Source organism: Chlorocebus sabaeus, chromosome 22, assembly GCF_047675955.1.
Source record: "Chlorocebus sabaeus isolate Y175 chromosome 22, mChlSab1.0.hap1, whole genome shotgun sequence".
NCBI classification, from domain to species: Eukaryota; Metazoa; Chordata; class Mammalia; order Primates; family Cercopithecidae; genus Chlorocebus; species Chlorocebus sabaeus.
Window position 1 is genome coordinate 55,539,699 of NC_132925.1, and position 19,644 is coordinate 55,559,342.

Sequence of the window (19,644 nt, forward strand, 5' to 3'; positions counted from 1 at the left end):
TCCCAGCTATTTGGGCTGCTGTGTGCCTGTAGTCCCAGCTACTTGGGAGGATGGCTTGAGCCTGGGAGGCAGAGGTTGCGATGAGCCAAGATTGTGCCACTGCACTGCAGCCTGGGCAATAGAGCCAGACCTTATCTTAAAAAAAAAAAAAAAAAAGGTAGGTTCTCAGACCACCACTCTCCCAAGATGGGCACCTGGAATTGTGAACACTTCTGGGCCTCACTGGTTCCTCCTTCAGTGTCAAATGAAGGGTTAGACTCAAGGTATTCTTGAACAGGAATCTGCGTGTTGACAGTCTCCCCAGCTGGTTATGAGCCCCTGGCCCTCTGCCCCACACTTGGAGAAACACTGAGTCTACTCTCAGTTCACACTGGGGAGGACATGGAGGCCCAGGAATGCTCAATAATCTGCCGAGGTCACCCAGTGAGTGACCACAGCTCGGAGCTTCTGTTTCCTTCTGGGTAGAACAGGCCTGATGATGCTTTCCCCATTTACCGTCCAAGATTGTGATGAGGCTTAAACATACGTATGTGAAAACTGTCAGGTCCTCTGCGGATACAAAGGGGAGTGACTCTTAATGGCCACTAGGCCAGGTCCTGGGAGCGTAGGTCCATGGAAAAGGAGAGAGGACACCACAACCTCCCACCAGCCCGTTCATTCCAGAACATCAAGGTGGTCCAGCATGAGGTGACCCCAGTCTTATTTGTGTATATGTCAGCCCCCACCCCAATGGGTCTTTCTCCCATGGCTGTCAATGGGAAGGTGGTGATCTTAGGGGCCCTCCTCTACAGTTGACTTGGGGGTGTCTGAGCCTCTGCAACTCACTTTTCTCTGCCCCCTTTTTTAGTGTGCTGGCTGGGACAATAGAGTGGGTTTCTCTTTGAGAAACTAGCAGGTAGATTTGGGGCAGTCACATCTACCTCCTTGACTTTGTTATCAGAGCTCTTGCAATTATCATGCCCCTTGCTTACAAAACTCCTTCCTGCAGGTCTCCACGTGGCCCCCTTTCCACCTCCTTCAGGCCTTGGCTCAAATGTCCACTTTGCAGTGAGGTCTTCCTGGACTTCCAATCCACTGTTCACATTTTATTTTATTTATTTATTTATTATTTATTTATTTATATTTTGTAGAGATGGGGTCTCAGTCTGTTGCTCAGAATGGAGTGCAGTGGCATGAACATAGCTCACTGCAGCCTCAACCTCCTGGGCTCAAGTGATTCTCTCACCTTGGCCTCCTGAGTAGCTGGTACTACAGTACACAGCCCCAGGCCTAGCTAGTTTTTTAAACTTATTTTTTTAGAGACTTGGTCTTGCTATGTTGCCCAGGCTGGTCTTGAACTTCTGGCCTCCAGCAATCCTCTCACCTCAGCCTCCTGAGTAGCTGAAATTACAGGTGTGAGTCACCATGCTCAGCTCTGATTTCTTTTTATCCATAGCATTCACCACCACCTGACTGAGTGGTATTTTACTTTGTTGTTCATTTATTGTCTCCCTCCCCACTCTACCACATAAGCTTCAAGAGGGCAGGGATCCAGTGAAATTTCTCAGCACCTACTCTAAGCCAGTCACAGCTTTAGGCACTGGGGAGCCGGAGATGAGCTGGGTGTGGAGCCCCCCCTCCAGCAGCTGGCCATGCAGCAGAGGCATGCCCAGTGGGGCTCTGGGACTGTACAGGTAGGGGAAGCTGGTACCCGTGTAGAGGTGGCTGAGGCCCAGGCTGAGTTCAGGCAGGTAGGTGTGTTTCTGCCCTGGCTGTTCTCTGTCCTTCAGTGCCGCTCTAAGGTGCACTGTACTGGGCCAGGGCCCTGAACTAGGAAGCAGGTTGGGGCTGGGTGTGGCCCACAGCTGACTTTCCATGGGACCTTGGACAGATCACTTCCTGGTGCAAGCTTCATTTTTCTTATCTGTAAAAGGAAGAAAATCCTATCACTAACTGCAATTTGGGTTATTTTAATGGGAAAGCCTCTCAGGGGGCTGCAAGCCCTTCCTCCTTCAAAGCGGGGCCAGATGAAAGGAAGACTTGTTCCGAGGCTCCTCTGACAGATCCGATAAAGCTCTCTGGCCTTGGCTGCGCGTGGCCCCTGGGATGGTTCCCATTTTTATTGCTCTTGGCACAGAAGCACAGTGGAGCTTTGATGACGAAAGAGGCCCTTTGCTTTGTCTCCTTGTGGCCTTTACCTGACAAAGGCAGCTTTCACTGCTCCCATTCTCCCCCGGCTTGCTTTGTGTTCCTAACCCCTGACCTGAAAGGCCTGGAGCCCTCCAAGGGCCTGGCCACGGCATGGCAGCGCTGAGGATCTAGATGGAGGAAAGCAAAGACGCAGATGCAGAGGCCTCTCTGTTCCCTGCACCGGGGTCCCTGCGGGTGACATGATCTCTCTTCGGCTTCCCTGTTCCAGAGGTCAGTTGCAGAGGCATATATCCCATTACTCAGCCTTGCAATCTATAACTTCTTTGTGCCTTGTGTCTTACAGAAATTTAAAGAATATGTGAATGGCAGTAACCTCATCACCAAGCTGCAGGCCAAGCACGATTTACTCAAGCAGACCCTGGGCGAAGGTGAGTGAGGTGGCGGAGGCCCTCTGGGAGGTGCTGTGTTCCCCACTGGGTTTCACTGTGTCCCCCTGATGTGTTGAGCTGCTTAAGCTTGAGACAGCAGGCATCTGGCAGAATGAATCTGGACTGACCAGGACTGGGCAGGCTGGGAAAATCACCTTGGTACAGATGCCTTGGGGGTACAATCTGGCTATAGAAAACAAAGGGTGTGACTTGCTTTTTGATTAATAGAAAGAAAAAATAAATAAAAAAAGAAAAAGAAAATAGAGGGCAACCACAAGCCTTAGTTTAGGTTGGCAGGGACAGTCCAAGGCAAACTGATAGAGGGGCATCCATCAGGTAGGGAATGGGAATCCAGGGCCTCAGAGGCCGGCACTGACATTTTTCAGCAGACACTGTTTGCAAGGAATACTACTGGAGTGTCTGGCCAGGGTTCTAGGTCCAGAGAAGGAAAATCCACGTAAGTCAGGGTTTGGCCCTTGAGGGACCTGATGACCAGGCTTAAAGCCACTCAATGCCTTCCAGTGGCAGTTGGAATAAAATCCCAGCTGCTGTCATGGCACGTGAGGCCTTATAGCACTTAGCTTCTGCCTGCTTCCCTGACCTCGTCGGTCATTCTCCCTTTCCTTACTATGCTGCAGCCACACTGAGCAAATTTCTGCCCTTCAGGACTCACCAAGCTTGTTCCTGCCCCAGGGCCTTTGCATCTGCATGGGTAACCACCACCCAAATCGGGGGATAGAGCTTTTCAATTACACTCAAAAATTCCCTTGCGCTCCTTTGCAGTCAGCCCCCCATGCTCTACTCTGATCTGATTTCTGTCCCTGCAGATTCGTTTTGTGTGTTCTAGGTAGTAAGAGCGGGGAAACTTTGGGTGCTGACGGAAATAAATATTCCATATCCTGATTTGAGTTACATGGGGGTAGACATTTGTTAAAAACTCATTGACTAGGGGATAGGAGTGGGGAAGACTTAGTTGCAGTGAGCTTTTTCTTCATTCTTTCCCTCTAAATTTTACCCATCCCGACATTTCAGTATCGGGCAGGGGATAAAGGGGGTATGGAGGAGTGTGGGTACCAAAAAGGGAAGCAAAACAGTGAGAATGGAGGAGAAAGGGAGAAAGTCCAAGAGTGGAGCTCAAGGTGTGGGTGCCATGGGAGCAGCTTCTAAGACTAGCATTAAAGAGGAGGGCTGGTATTTATAGGCACAGGTCAGGGGGCTGTTCCTCATGAGCCAGGTAGCAAAAGGTAGGACCATATGAGTTGGTGGCTACTTGCAGTTTTGAAATTAGATGCTGAATTTGGAAAACTAATCTTTTGAAAAATAAGATCCTGGGTCTGGTGCAGTGGACTGCCCACGCCTTCTTGGCGCAGAAGCACAGTGGAGCTTTAATGAATAAAGAGGCCCTTTGCTTTGTCTTCCCGCGGCCCTTACCTGACAAAGGCAGCTTTCATTGCCGCCATTCTCCGGTGGCTTGCTTTATGTTCCCAACTCAAATGATGATGATGACGATGATGATGATGACGACGATGATGATGGTCATCATCATCGTCGTCATCATCATCACCATACTTAGTTTTGGTTGGCATAACTCCTGGTCCATTTGGTCCTCCAAGTTTATTTAGCCTTCAACTACGCCTTGCTCTAAGATTGCTCTACCAGTCCCTCTTCTGAGTTTTGAGCTGATTAGCAATAAAAAAAAACTCCCAAAAAATGCGTTTTCAAAAGTAGAGGGGCAGCTAAGAAAAAGCCATCTGGAAGAATCTCTGTAATCCTGTGTTTCAGTAAGCTGGCTGTGGAAAGGCTCACTGTGCTTCCTTTGACAACTGGATGGTTTTTGATAGACTGGTCAGTTCTAGAGAAGTTTTTTTTTTTTTTTTTTTTTTTTTTTTGAAGTAAATGTTCTATTTTAAAACAGTTTTAGAGCTACAGAAAAGTTGGGAAGATAGTACAAAGTTTTCATGTACTCCATATCTAGTTTCATACACTCCACATCTAGTTAATGTTTATTAACATTTTACATTAGTATACCATATTTGTCAGCATTAATGAATACTGACACATGTTATTAACTGAAGTTAATAAATTACTGCATTACTGAAAAAGATGGAACCTGAATAAATCGAGACCAAATCTCCAGTCATTTTTATATAGCCACTACACGATAAAGATACATATAGATTCTCAGGGCACTAGGTGAAAGGGGAGAATTTGCACTGACCTAAATGATAAATTGGAAATTGCCCACTGGGTGAAGGAAGAAGAGAAAAAATTCAGCAGGCCAAAGAGAGCTCAGAATCTTAGCGAATTCATCCTTCTAAGTGTCAACTGGTGATTCACCTTTTCCTGAGCGTTTTGGTTCTTCTATTCAGTAGAATTCTCTTCTAAGAGTAGGGTAGTGTTACAGCTGCATCAGTGGCCTTTTTATGCCATGTGAGGGCTATTTTGTAGTATCATGTCTAGTGCCTCAGTTTCTCTAAAGTACAGTAGCCCTCCTTTACGTGTGGTTTTGCTTTCCATGGTTTCAGTTGCTTGTGGTTATCTGTAGCCTGAAAATATGAAATGGAAAATTCCCGAAATAAACAATTCATAAGTTTTAAATTTCTCGCTGTTCTGAGTAGCGTGATGAAATGTTATGCTGTCGTGCTCCATCTTTGCCAGGATGTGACTCCTCCCTTTGTCCTGCATATCCACTCTGGATACAGTACCCGCCCACTGGCCACTTAGTAGCTGCCTTGGTTATCAGATTGAAAAAACAGAGGACATGTGGGATTTGGTACTATCCACAGTTTCAGGCATCCACTGGGGGTCTTGGAACATACTCCCCACAGATAAGTGGGGACTGCTGTACTCTTTTGACAGGATAGCTCAAGGAAACTACAAGTTAGATGAAACCCATGGTCTTTGGGGTCAGCTTTACTTAGAAGCGGATTTGAGAACATGATTGACCCCAAACATACAAGTCAAAAAGCTTCCAGGTGCTTGGCAAATGGCATTCCCTGTTACAAAGGATGTCACTGGCGCTTCTTGGGAGCAAGAGCACACACCTTGGCTGTCGCTATGCCATTTTATTGGCCAGAGAATTCTCAGTTTATCATCATCTCTGAGTCTTAGACTTATGACCTTTTTATTGCTCTGGAGTGTACTCTGTAAGCTCCAGGGTTTACACTCAAGATGCAGTTGGTTTTTCAATTTCTGAAAGCCCCTCAAGCATGAATGAACAGTGTGCTGCCTATAAAAGGGAAGGAGCATAACCTTTTCAGGCCAAGATTTAATCACCCATCACAGAGCAAAATGGCCACCAGGCCCAGGCCATCTGACTGTCTAGAAAATGACTGAACCACCAACTATAAAATATATTTTTAAAATCCCAACAGGTTTCAGAAGGTAAAGGATGGGCATTTTTTGATTCCCCACATTTATGAGATATTGAACCACCCTATTTCTAAAGATGTTGGTTGTGGGAGTCTTGAGAGCAGGAATGTGAGTCTGAAGCTGATAGACAATGTATTAGATTCTGTGCCAGAGAAAAGTCTGCCTTGATTATGTTCTGACATTCCATTCCACATCCTAAAACCTTTGATTTCTACCTGCCCCCATCTGTTCATTCATCTATCCAAGAGCACAGGCATTTTGTTTGGCCAGGCCTGGGGAGATAGTGGTACACAAGAAAGGTAAGGTTCCTGCCCTCATGGAAAATAGAGACCTCAAATGGTAAACAAACTACTAAGAAAGTGTGATAGTTGAACTGGGTGTGGTGATGGCCCTGTAGTCCCAGCTACTCAGGAGGCTGAGGCAGGAGAATCACTTGAGGCTAGGCAGTGGAGGCTGCAGTGAGCCAAGATCACGCCACTGCATTCCGGCCTGGGTGACAGAGCAAGTCTCTGTCTCTTAAAAAAAAGAGAGGGTGGGGATTATAATTGTGTTAAGTGCCATGAATGAAAATTTTGGGCTGAGATACAGAACAATCATATATGTGTCAGGGAGAAATGGGGGGACCTGCTTTAGATAGGGTGATCAGAGAGGGTTCCTAGGGGAGTTGCTGTTTCAGCTGAAACTAAAGGATGAGAAGGTGTCAGCCAAGTGAAAAACCAAGGGAAGAGTTTCTGGGGAAGAGGGGACAACATTTACAAATGCGGGAAATGTGGTGAGTTGGAAGAATTGAGAGAAGGGTATTGTAACTAGACCATGTGGAGTACATAGAAGAATGGACAGTTTGGGAACCCAGAGAAGGAGGGATCTTTTCCTGGGGATGGAAATGTTTTCAAATTGAATTCTGGTGAGGGTTGCATAACTGAATAGTCACTAAAAATCACTGAATGATACACTCCAAATGGGTGAATTTTATGATATATAAATTATACCTCAATTATGCTATTTTTATAAAAGATGGCAGTACATCTTAGTTTGGAATTCTAGGGAAGGGTAAGATCTAGACATAGAGTAGGGAGTCCTTGGTAAGCACTTGCGGTCACTTAGAAAGGATGTGTAGAAAAGGAAAGTAGCCCTGGGTCTGTGTCCTGATGGCACTTCAGCATTTCAAGGTTTGAGGTTGGGCAGAATGAGGAGGAGACAGAAAGAGAAACTGAGGAACCTATAGGGCAGGAAGAACACCTGGAAAGTGTGGAGTCATGAAAGTGAAGAGGAGAGAGCTTTGTAAGAAGGGAGTGGTGAACTGAGTAGAATGGTGCAGAGGTCAGGTACCATAAGGGCAGAGAAGACCATTGGATTCAGCCTGAAGGAGATCCTTTTTGACCTTAAGTGTTGACCTTGACAAGAGCAGTCTCAGCCCAGGGATGAGGACAGAAGCCTAGCTGCAAAAGGGCGAGGAGGGAATAGGAGGGGAGGAAGCAGTAGTGCCTCCAGGCAGCTCCTTCAGGGAATTTTGCTGTAAACAAGAGCAGAGAAATGAGGATGTAGCTGAAAAGAGAAATGGGGTCAACAGAAGGGTTAAAAGCTAGGTCGTGCATATCCAGAACATGTAGATATGCTGCTGGAAATGGTCCAGAAGAGAGGAGATTGGTGATGCTAGGGAGAGGGGAGATACCTGCAGAAACTGAGGCCCCCAGAAGGGCAGAGGGGGTGGAACTAGGGCATAAGGAGAAGGTCTGGGCTTTGTCTGGCAAGTAGGTGGGAGGGCCTAATGGAGGCACGCAGATGGAGAACCCATATTACTTGATTTTCTTTTCCAGTGAAGGAAATGAGAAGATATTCAGCTGGGAATGAAGGTGGAGGCAGGGCAGCAGGGTGGAGGAGCACCAGCCTTATGGCTGGTATCCTTCAGTGCCAGGCGTATGACAGGGGCTCAGTCAGTCTTTGCTGCCATTAAACATTGCAGGAGTTTTCGAACTTTGGGAGGCATAGAAGTGATCACCAGGGGTGGTTGTTAAAATGCAGATTTCTGGGTTCTTATCTCAGAGATTCTGATTCAGAAGACCCATGAGAGAGCCAAGAAATCTGCATCTTTAACCAGACCCCCAGATGTTTCTGATGCAAGTAGCCAGAGGGCTGTAGTATGAGAATCACTGAAAATGTCTGTGAACAATAATGTGTGTGTGAACACAGCCCTACAAATAGGAGGCTTTTAATAAAGAATTAATAAGACGCAGTTCTTTTCAACAGACCATACCTTAGGCATAATTAGATTTCATATTTCATAAATAATTAAGACTCATTGTGTTTTGTTTTTAGAAAAAGACGAAAGTTCTTTGGTTTAAAAAGAAAAGGCAATTAAACATTAATGTATACTTTTCTTTGCAGGGGAAAGAGCAGAATGCGGCACCACCAGGTGAGAGTGGGAGAGTCGTGTTTTCTTTCATCTGCTGCCCGAGGTGGGAGTGGGATGGGGCTGGGGAGGCACTGCTGGGAGCTGGAGAAGCAGGGATGGCTTCTTCACCAATGTCCCCATGGGCTGGTGTGGGTGTGCCTAGGTGAGGCACAGTTGCTGCTTCGCTTCTCCTAGCATTAGACTGACAAAGCCATGCCCCTCCAGGCTGGCGATGGATGGGGCGCTTTGGGGGCTGCTGTGTGGCAGTGGGGCACCCTCCCTTTGCGCTGGCCATCGGGTGAGACAGTATTGTCTACTCAGAGTGGCTGAGGGCAGCCTGTAGGAGCCAGAGGCTGTGGGGTGGCTGTTGACCTCTCTTCCCACCTGCTACACCATGCTGAGCAAACTGCCCAGCCTTGCTGCGAGGACCAGCCTGGGGTCCCCATGTACCAAGGCTTTGGGTCAGGCTCAGATTGCGCGCAGCTGGGCACACGCATGCGCATAGATGTGCACAGACTCCCCCGCTGTCCACACCCTGGCTTGGACCTCACGGGCACTTGGATGGGCTGACAGAAAGTAACACACGGGCAACTTCTGCTTTCTCTTCAGCTCGTTCAACATTCCCTTTTGCGCTTTTCGCTGAGCAGACCAGAGCCAGTGAACACTTTCCACCCAGCAGCTGATAGCTGAGGGGCTGACTTTACTCCCCTTTCAGAAAGCTTAGATCCATAAGTGGCTCTGTCACTGGCCAGGTTGTTTGCTTAGAGCCTATTTCATTTCTGCGTTCCCAGTAAGAGATATCGCACTGCCTAGCTGGAATTCAGCCAGTGGCCCAGAGGCCTGCACTTTTCCATCACATGGCAGTAGAGCGCTACTTTTTGCCTCACTTTCTGGGCCCGGGGACCTGAGGGCATTCTTTTCTTTCCCACAAATGCTTCCCAGTGGCCCCAAATCCTGAGAAACCATCATGTTTGGCAAGAGCAAAGATGAACTCCCAACTCTCTCCTGCTCCTTGGGAAGGGAGTGGGGCAAAGTCTTGGAAAACTCTAGGGTTTTCAGTTTCCTGGGCTCAGGATGGGGAGACCGAGGGCTCGACAGAAGTTCAGCCCCTGCAGCTGTTCCTCTGGGCTCTGGCAATTTGGAAGCATCAGGACAAGTCACGCCAGGCGAGGCCCTTCCAGCACATGGGGCGGCAGATGTGCAGGGTCACTTTCGAAGAACCTTTTACAAATCTATTATAATTTTTTTTTTCCTGGCAAGAGAATGTTGTCATAGTCTCAAAACAACAGAAGCCGAATTTTACACCAAATTCTGCAAATAGTGAAACAGATGGGGGATGAATTGAGCTGTCCCTCACTTCCTCCTAATTCCTAGAACTCATGCAGAGAAGTTTGTTCCAGCAGAGTGTGGGAGAGGAGATCTGTAATCAAACCCTTGGCCAGGTCTCAGGGTCCTCCCTCAGTGGAAAGTTGAGGGTTTTTTTTTTTTTTTTTTTTTTTTGTTTTGTGTTTTAAATAAAGCCCTCTGAAGTCTTCCACACCCTCCTTGACCTAGAGCCTGGGAAATCCAAGCTGAGTTTATCAGACCTCCCACTTAGACACCCTGCATTCAACAGCAGCTACCCTGCATTCAATTGCAGACATAGCCCTGTGTACTCTGGTTCCTGGTCAAGGTCAAAGTAAACTAAAGTCTTTGTTAGTTAACTAAAAGTCTTCCCTTACCTCCAAAATCATTATCTAACTTGTGGAAATTGTTGCTAACAATGTCTGTGTCCTATGGCTCTCTCTGTATCTTCCATGGACTCCCACACAAGGTGGATATCATTTTTGGATGGTTATTTGAGCAGGATCTCCTCAGCCAAGTTGCTGTTGACCTTGTATAGAGGAACTGGTTTTGCATATGGGCTACAGTATGTTATATTTTTCTCACACTTCAGAACCTTATCTTAGACTAGACCAAATTCGTAAAAACCCTGTAATTCAGGATGGCCAGATGTGATAATGCACTTAAATTTAAAAGTGTATTGTAAATGTCGAAGCAAGATGCAAATATAAGGTTTGATTATTGTGATTCAAATGAACGTCTGGCTCCCCTTACCCACGTTGACATGCCCTCGTGGTCTGGATTAGAGATGAAATCACTCAAGATCTTGTTCAAGCAGATGCAACACAGTACACAGCCCATGCGTAGCCTCCAAGGGCCCGACTGGCATTGCACTGCAGCATTGCCACCATTTGGGATGTTGACCTCCAAGTCCATTAGGTTATCTAGGGGAATTTTTCATCACATCCCTTTAGTTGCAGGATAATTTTGAGGCAATTTCCTGTGTTGCCAATGTGTGTTAATTTTCATCTTGATTAAAAGGCAGAAAGGGGACATTGGTCTCTGGTTTCTCTTTCTTCCTCTCTGTGGCTTTCTCTGTTCCTGTTTTCCCTGCCTCTCTTTCTTTCTTTCTTTCCTTTTTGCTCTGCATCTGAGCAGCAGAAGAGATGGAAGGCTTAGGCTGCCCCACTTTCCTTGGCCGGGCTGCCCCCCTGCTCCCCACTTTGTGCCCCACCCAGCACTTCAGTAAGTCAATATAGATTTGATATTGTGCAAAGTTGGGATAGCTACGTTTCCTTGTCAGAGATTCCAGACAGTGCACAGAACACCATACAAAGAAAGAAATCCCCGTGTGATTCACGCAGTCCTTTGCTTTCTGGATTGGGCAGGAAAAATGGGAAAACGTATCTTATTTTCCCTTTATTCCACTTTGTAAAATTTAAGAAAAAACAAAAAACACTTAGGACTTTCTTTTAAGGAAACCCTCCAGTTGGGCACCGTAGGTTTTTTGATATTGAGTGTCCAACACCTGCTTTAAGAGTCTGCTCTTCCTGGCCATGAGAATTTAACAGATAATTTAATGTTACTTCTGGATGTTCTATGACATGTTCTATGATAAAATCACTTTCATGCTCACACTAGAGCCTTGAGAGTAGGAAGAGCTGAATTTTACCACCAACCTCAATCACAGTTTATTTGTGTGATCTTAGGCAAGTTTCTTCATCTTTTGTGGACTCATTGACCTTGTATGTAAAGTGAATTGAATATTTTTTCCCAACCTCACAGGGTTGTTGTGAGGTTATCATGCAATGTGATAAGGAAATGATGTGGGAATGTTCATAAACAAACCAAACACTATGAAAACAGGGTGACAATGTTACTATCAAGTTATTTCTAATCCCCAAACTTAAAACCTTTGGCCTTGTGTCACATTTTTGACACTCTCTTTTGCCTTTGGTATTTGAAAATTTAAGAGCAGATCTTGTAAGAAATCCCACCCCCACATACATACATCCTCAAAAAAATAAGTAATTTTTGAAAAAGAAATGACATGGACTTAGCTAACCAAATTGACATAGATCCAAGATGGGCTTGAAATAATCTTGCCTGTTGTTTCTTTTCAAAATTTTGATCTGTGCTGTTATTTTGTTTCCGTTGTTTGGGTGGCATGATATTTGGATTCACCTGGTTTTTGCCCATGCATGTACTGGAGCTAGCAGCATTTGCTCAATACTCAAACACCTAGGAGAAGTTGGTTAGAGGTCCCTGGGGATGGCTGGCCTACTGAAGGAGACAGGTACAACAAGCCCAGTCAGCAGAGGCAGCATGAATCTCTTTTATCCTGATTGGCTGCATAGTCCAGAAGATTTCTTGCCCACTCACAGAAATCAATGAAGACTTGGGGGACCAGGTCTTTGCTTGTCATGTGTGGACATTATCTGTGCCTGGCTGAGTCCCCACTTGTTGCTACCCAAATTTTGAACCAAGCCATTTGAAAATGAACTGCCTCTCTTGGTTAGGGGCCCTCTTCCTAACATTAAAAAGCCCTTTGCCCCGGAAGGCTGGCACCATTGAGTCAGGCCAACTTGTGTGGTGAAATGAGCAAATAAGCCAACACAGGTATATGCATGGTGAGCAATTCTGGAAACAGGTCCAGTGTTTGTGGCTGTTTCACTGGTGAACTGTGGTATGGTTACCCCTCCCTGTGGCCAAGAGTGGAGCATACTTTAGGAACGGAAATCCTAAAGTAAAGCAAGACACTTTCAACCTGATCCCATGGCAAAGGTTACTGGGGTAGATGAGTCCTTGGTTGGAAATAAAAAAGTACCCTAAGTCTCCATGATGGTGGTCTGGTAGGAAAAACGCTGAACTTGGAGCCAAAGAGTCCTGAGTTTGGGGTCCAGCTCTGTCAGTTCTCCTTCACAGGAGGCTTCAGTTTCTGCCTCTGTAAAATGGGGCCACATATACAAGGTTGAGGTGGCATTAAGTTTAATAATGGATTTGAAAGTGGTTTAATTGAAAATGTTCTTGAGGCTGGGTACAGAGGCTCATGCCTGTAATCCCAGCACTTTGGGAGGCCAAGGTGGGCAGATCACGAGGTCAGGAGTTCAAGACCAGCCTGGCCAACATGGTGAAACCCTGTCTCTACTAAAGATACAAAACTTAGCTGGGCATGGTGGTGCATGCCTATAATCCCAGCTACTTGGGAGACTGAGGCAGGAGAGTCGCTTGAACCTGGGAGGCAGAGGTTGCAGTGAGCTGAGATCATGCCATTGCACCCCAGCCTGGGTGACAAGGCAAGACTCCGTCTCAAAGAAAAAGAAAAAAAAGAAAGTGTACTTGACTAAAGAACAGGATATTACCATCATCCTGGGGTCACCCAGGGACCCCAAAGAAGTTGCACCCTCCCTCATGGTATCAGTTTCTTCATCTCTGAAATGAGAATAGTAATTGCCTGGCTCTTAGATCAATGAAATAAAGATTAGTCAAGTGCATTTGAAATGCCAAGAGGCATTAGGAAGATCAGTGCCCTGGTACATTGGGAGTTGAGACTTGGTGATAAATTTAAGCCAAAATAATGAAAATTAACCCTCACAATCATTTTTGAAAGTCTCTTGCTTTCTCAGGCTACAGATTACATCTCTCTCCCCTGATTCCCCCTCCATCTGGTCAGCTTTGCAGGATGGCAGCCTCTGATTGGAGTTTCAGTGGTTTCTTGCACATGTCCTATTTTCCCCCTAAGATTTAGAATGCATTTGCGTCATGTAAGAGTTGCTCCTGCTTGGCACTGTGGGTAAATTAAGATCTCCTAAAACATGCAAAGGCCTTCAGATGGAACATTGGAAACCAATGTCTTGGCGGGGGGTCAGGGGCTTCCATTTACATTTTGTGTCCCCTTTAGTTGTGGGTTTTAAGAGCATCTTTCCCAGTTGTATGTTTATGTTGGTTGCTTTCTTGATTTCTTTTGTTCCGTTTTCCCCTAGGCCCCCCTGTCTTCCCCCTAAACCACAGAAAATGAGGAGACCTAGGCCTCTCTCAGTGTATAGCCATAAACTCTTTAACGGCAGTATGGAAGCATTCATTAAGGTACTTGCTGGGGAGCCATGGAGTCCGCGAATGCACCCAATGTAATGGCAGCCTCTGTCCTCCCGCCTCCCTGCCAGCAGACAGCCCTGTCCTTGGCCAGGCCCTGTGGAGCTAGTTCCTCGATGCAGCCTACTCTTAGCTTCAGCAAGGACTTTTCACGGGAGCCGCTGTAGCCTCTAACTGGTTGCTCCTAAGTGCCCTGCACAATTCTCAGCCCTGGGGTGTAGGGATCAGATCATGACAGAACCCAGGGAAGTCCAAGTGGGCCTGAAATACCAGCGCAGCGGGCCCAGCCAGCCACGCTTCATTGCTTCAGCAACTGCAGTCCTAACACCTGAGGGACAGTCAGAGAAACCCCATTCCCTCCCTTCACACCCACGTCCCCCAGGAGAAGCTGGATTGAAAGCAACACAGAGGAAATCCCTGTGGGTATCAGTGTGTTTTTATACACGTGAATTTTTTTTTAGTTGCATATATACCAGCAAAGGAAACACATACAATTTTTATAAGAGAAAATCCTCCCACCTAGTTTGCTTCCCATTAGGTGGTTTGGGAGAAGGGAGAAAAGTTGAGGTTGTCCCTTTTGAATTCTAGGTTAACCCTCTGTACCTTAAACTAAGTAGTTTAGCTAGGAGTTTCTCTTTTCTTTTCTGTTTGGTGTAAATGATATGAGATTAAGTCATATCAGATATAATGACTCAAGGGAAATTAAGAAGATGATGGAGAAGCGAAGAGCAGCAGCTGGGGAGATACTTGAGGAAGGGGAGAAGCACTCTTAACATTACTTAGAGGAAGTGGGGAAGTCCCTGCAACTGATTTGAGCGCCCACTACCTTCTAATGAAGACACTCTCTGCAGAGAAGATGATAGGTATCAATCAGGAGAAAAAGCAAAGGCCCTTGGGCTTTGCCAATGATTTGAGGGTTATAGAGGCTGCCTGTGCTCCGGCTGTCTACCCGTGATCCTCAGACAGGGTCCAGCACAAGACTTGCAGGACAGCAAGAGACTGGATATGGGTTTGGCCTTAGGCAGGGGAGGGGGTAAGCAGGACCAGCCCGGGTCTCAGGACTGTCTCTCCCTGTGGGCTGAGTTCTGGGGAAGGGAGAGTAGGGAAAAGGGAAAGTGGAAGACCAGGGCCCAAGTTGGGACTGCCCAGGGGTGAGGGATGTCAAGGGCTGCTGTAGGATGCCTAAGAAGACCAAAGCGTAGAGGATTCCCAAAAGGAGGGGCCCATGGGTGTATCAGGGAGGAAGATCAGGAGGTGACCCAGAGGGAGTGGTTTATTGGGTCATAGGAGGGCGGGGCTGTGCCAAAGGAATCTTCTGTCTCCATCCTTCCTCCTGTCTCCTCCAAGACTTTCTTCTTTCACCCTTGCCCATAAAAGAGCCATGGTTCATGGCCGAGAGGGGACTAGTTACTCTCCCTTCCCTCAAGGAGCCAGTAGTGGAGCTTGGGAAATTTTAAACACAAAAGGCAGAAAGTAGAAGGTGATTTAGGATGAGCAACTGGTGAGTTATCCCCACATAAACAAGTTTAGGATAGGTGCAGTGGCTCACACTTGTAATCCTAGAACTTTGGGAGGCTGAGGTAGGAGGACGGCTTGAGCCTGGGAGGTCAAGGCTGCAGTGAGCTACAGTTGTGCCACTACACTCCAGCCTCAGTGACAGAGCAAGACCCTGTCCCGAAAATAAACAACAACAAAAAAAGAATTCAGAGCAAAAAGAGCTATGAGCTCAAGCACAGTAGGCTTCTGAAGGGGCTTTGAAGGAAAGGTGGGAATGCAGAGGAGAATAAAAGGACAAAAGGAATTATTGAAAGGAAGAACAGAAGAAATGAAGGCTCAGAGACAGGGACATCCTCAGTTTGCTTAGGTCTTTGGAAATGGGTGATCAGTCAGGATACTTAGAAGGAATCCACTCTTATCTGACAGTATTTGACAAGCAGATGTTCTGTTCAGTATTTTTGTAATAGAGAGGTCCTATATGTAAGATGTGACTATAAAGTAATCTGACTTTATTCCTTCTGACCAACACATCATAACCTAGTCAACCACATGAGTGTTTGCCCCTTTGAGGCAGTCATCTTGGGAAGCCACCTTCTTTCCTGAATGTGTCGGCATTGCTGCAGCTGCTTTGGTCAGTCTTCTTTAGAGCCTGGAGCATGGCCTTTACCAGTGGGGCCAAGACTATGTATTCAAATGGACACTTTGTCTTTGGAATAGAAAGCTCCGTTTGAAGCTGAGCTTTGCGATGCCATTGGAGGTGCAAAATGGCAAGAGGAATATGCTACAGTGGGGCTGTTCCACTGGCTCTGAAAAGAACACCCCAGCAGCGACAGCCCAGAGCACTTGAGCAGTGGCAGCACTGTTGGAATAAGTGCATCACCTCCTAAGCGGAAAAGTTGGAGGAATAATACTCATTTGACTGGGAAAAAAGGTGTGTTTGTTAAATACTATTTCTTTCATTCATTCATTCATTCATTCATTCATTCATTCATTTATTGAGGCAGTCTCGCTGTGTTGCCCAGGCTGGAGTACAGTGGTACAATCATGGCTTACTGCAGCCTTGACCTCTTGGGCTCAAGTGATCCTCTCACCTCAACCTCCCGAGCAGCTGGGGCTAGACGCATGCACCACCATGCTTAGCTAATTAAAACAATTTTTTTTTTTTTGGTTGAGACAGGATCTTACTATGTTGCCCAGGCTTGTCTTGAACTCCTGGGCCCAAGGGATCCTTCTGGCTTGGCCTCCCAAAGTTCTGGGATTACAGGCATGCGCCACTGCACCTGGCCTTACTATTGCATTGCTTTATAGTCACACTGTACTCATCACATACCATCAGCGCAGTTCAACAAACTCATACTGTGCACCTACTATGAGCTAAGTGGACGATGTTTTACAGCACAGTATGCTGTGAAAGGTTATTAAGTTTCAGAGAATGAAAAGGCAGTATAATGTATTCAATCCTTCAACTATTGAGAATGGATTTTAATTTTCTATTATAATCCACATGCCATCTGAAAGAACATTGAACTAAGAGTCCCCAGCTTTGAAAAACCACACCTGTGAAAAGGTTTTTAATAAAATAACATCACCGAGACTTCACAATTATAATGGCTTAGAGGGACAAGGAAGCATCCCTGGGGTTAATAATCATAAGTAAATGTTGCTGGAGTTTGATTTATACATTTCTCAGATCCTACCTGAATAAACAAAAGCCTTTCAAAATCCTTGATGTTTTTTCCTCCTCCTCTCAGACAAAAGGAGAATTCATTTTTGTAAGAGCCAGTTTTGAAGCCCAGGAGGTTCACCTCTGGGACAAGGGGAGAATCCTCATCCTGTTTCTGTAAAATAAGGATGATAATTACCTACTTCATGATCCTTTGTGAGGAGGATTAAATAAGCCAGTATATGTTATGTTTCTAGAGCACTGGATGGCACATAGTAAGCACTATGTATTACCTACAATTATTAGCATTAATTTTAGCATATTGCACATAGAACCTGTTCGACCAGGCTGTTTACTCAGTTCTGGGATTCTGGTAGATTTAGTCAGCATGTCAGGTAGCAGACAGTTCCAGTTGTTGAGATGCTGAGAACTGGACAGATGACACTAACTAGAAAGCACACATCCTCCAGGAGCCTGGATGGGACAAGTGCTCACCCCAGAGACAGACCTGCTGCACAGTGGAAAGAGCTGACAGCGCTCCCCTGAAAATGGGCATTATCAGTGGCTTTTAGTGAAAGTAAAGGCTCCCGTTCTCCCCCAAGCTCATGAAGGCGTTCTGACTCAACTTCCCTTCCTCCTCCAGGCCTTTCTCAGCTTTTGTATTCCTTAGTGCCAGTGTAAGGGTCAAGAGGGGAGGAAGGAGAGCAAAGTCAAGTGGATACCCAAGAAAAGCAACTGAGGGTGTATGGCAGGGAAACATGGGAAGCTGTTTGGAATTTGGCATCAGGTGGAATCCTATGGGCCTCTATCCAAAGGGTACCTTGTAGACATGATCTCGTTAGAACTGAACTTTTTACCAACAATGAGGTTTCTTGAGCTGAATTCCAGGACATTGTTCCAGTAGACATAAAGGTATATTTCTCTCCTTTTTGTGGGCAGCTGGACATACCTTATGGGGTTGTAGGTAGGCTTTTGTCCATGCGTGCATAAACAGTCCCTTTTGTTGAAGAGAAGCTAGGTACAGGGACGGGGATGGGTCCAGTCCACACAGTTGCTGCTCTTTCACAAGGACTAAAAGAGGCCCCCGTGTCAACTGGTGTCTGGGAGGGCGGCTAAGGCAGCCACATGGGAAGGCTGGCTGGGCGGCTTCCAGAAGTCCCATGAGGCTCCCAGGCTCGGGGGTGACCCTCCCCACAGGCCGGCTGTTTGACAGGCTCCCCAGGACCTTGGCTGGCTGCCATTGCATTTCGGCGTTCACGGACTCTGAAGGATCTGCTTACTCTAACTGATCTTATTCCTGCATAATCTTTTCTTTTTCTCCTGCTCTGCTGCCTGTTTATTTTTTGTTATCAGAGGAAGAAGAAATGCTCGAACCAGGAACCAGGTATTTACTAGAAAGGCCCGTTAGCCCCATTCACCGCGATGGAAACTGTCTTTAGTGCTGACTTCCAGAACAGAGCCCACCTTGCCTGTTGCTGATGGGTCCATATTCTTGTCCTGTCCCTGGGCACAGTCAATCGAGGAAATAATTCACAGGTGGGGTGTGGAGGAGCCAAGAACGTATCCAAATCCATGCTGTCTTCACAAGAGCATATTACATGTGCCTCATTGTTTACTCACCTTGTGAGAAGGCTAGGCCTTTGATTTGGCCCCTTTTAAAGAAAGTTTAAAAGAATTTGATGTTCTTTAAGTGACCTGGAATAACAGAGAGGTCAACCAATAATGAAATCCAAAAGAAAATGTCTCCCCTCGCCATAATCATTTGTGGCTGTAGACCAGTCTAGGAAGATGTCACTGAAAATACATTCACATCCCAGGTGCCTATGTTGAGAATTGCATCTTTTTCAGCCTTTTAGAGTAAGGTTGGCCCCTAGATTGCTAATGGCTGACATCAGCTGCCTCTAGAGCTTTTCCCTGTGACATGTTTATTGTTAAATGCAGTATGCATCTGAGTGTTTAGTTGTGACTTCATGAGTAGAACTGGTCTTCCCTTCTTAGAGCTCAAAATTTCCACTGGGGGTCAGCCTTGCTTCTCCCGTGGTGTGCCCTTAATTCTGACATCAGGTAAATAGGTGAGGACTTGATCCTTGAGCACTGAGAAAATAGTACTGAGTTGGGACAAAGTGGAGGGGGAGGCAGAGAACTCTTCAAGGCCAGACTCCAGCAGCCTCCATGAGGTGGTTCCCTCTCCATTGCCCAAGTGGGCCTGCCAGGCCTCCTGAGCCCAGGTTCCTTTCCAGTTGGATAAGAAGACAGAGCATTTCTTTAAAATGATCGTAGCTATGCCTTTTTGTGCACACAGCTGAAGACTCTCTGTTGTAACTGTCTGTGGAGACTTTAGGATTAGCAGTTCCTTGCTTGTTTTCCTACTAATCTGATGGTACTAATATTCTGGCTTGAGTCTGTAATCTGTGTTTGCAATGTCTTTTTCCTGTGGTGGTTGTCAAGTCCCATAAAACTCACGATTTTTCTTTTCTCAAGGATTCAGGACAAGCTATACCACTTGTAGTCGAGAGCTGCATCCGTTACATCAATTTATATGGTAAGCTGGATCTTGGGCCAGTGTTTTCAGCAATATGCAGAACAGGTGCTAGGCTGTTCTGATAGGAAATGAGATTCTAATTTGTCCTGGAAGACTTCCCGTCACAGCTCTGCTTTTGAGGGGGAAAGTACTGCACACAGCAGCTGCTCTTCTGAGTGCTGCTTTTGAGTGTGTTGGGGGATGGAGATCATGGTGAGAGGATCCA

At 46.3% G+C, this 19,644-nt stretch overlaps 1 protein-coding gene across 3 annotated transcripts in view; it reads left to right on the top strand.

Moving 5' to 3' along the window:
• Positions 1 to 19,644, top strand: part of SRGAP3 (SLIT-ROBO Rho GTPase activating protein 3) — a 266,974-nt gene that overhangs the window by 201,855 nt on the left and 45,475 nt on the right. For 2 of the 3 annotated variants that reach the window (XM_007985125.3, XM_073009901.1), the window contains exons 10-13: positions 2,474 to 2,558; positions 8,316 to 8,343; positions 13,629 to 13,731; positions 19,379 to 19,439. In XM_007985125.3, coding sequence (XP_007983316.1) covers positions 2,474 to 2,558; positions 8,316 to 8,343; positions 13,629 to 13,731; positions 19,379 to 19,439 — 277 coding nt within the window. Of the gene's footprint in view, positions 1 to 2,473; positions 2,559 to 8,315; positions 8,344 to 13,628; positions 13,732 to 18,250; positions 18,282 to 19,378; positions 19,440 to 19,644 lie in introns of all 3 variants that reach the window. The other variant, XM_007985127.3, reaches the window with a different exon arrangement.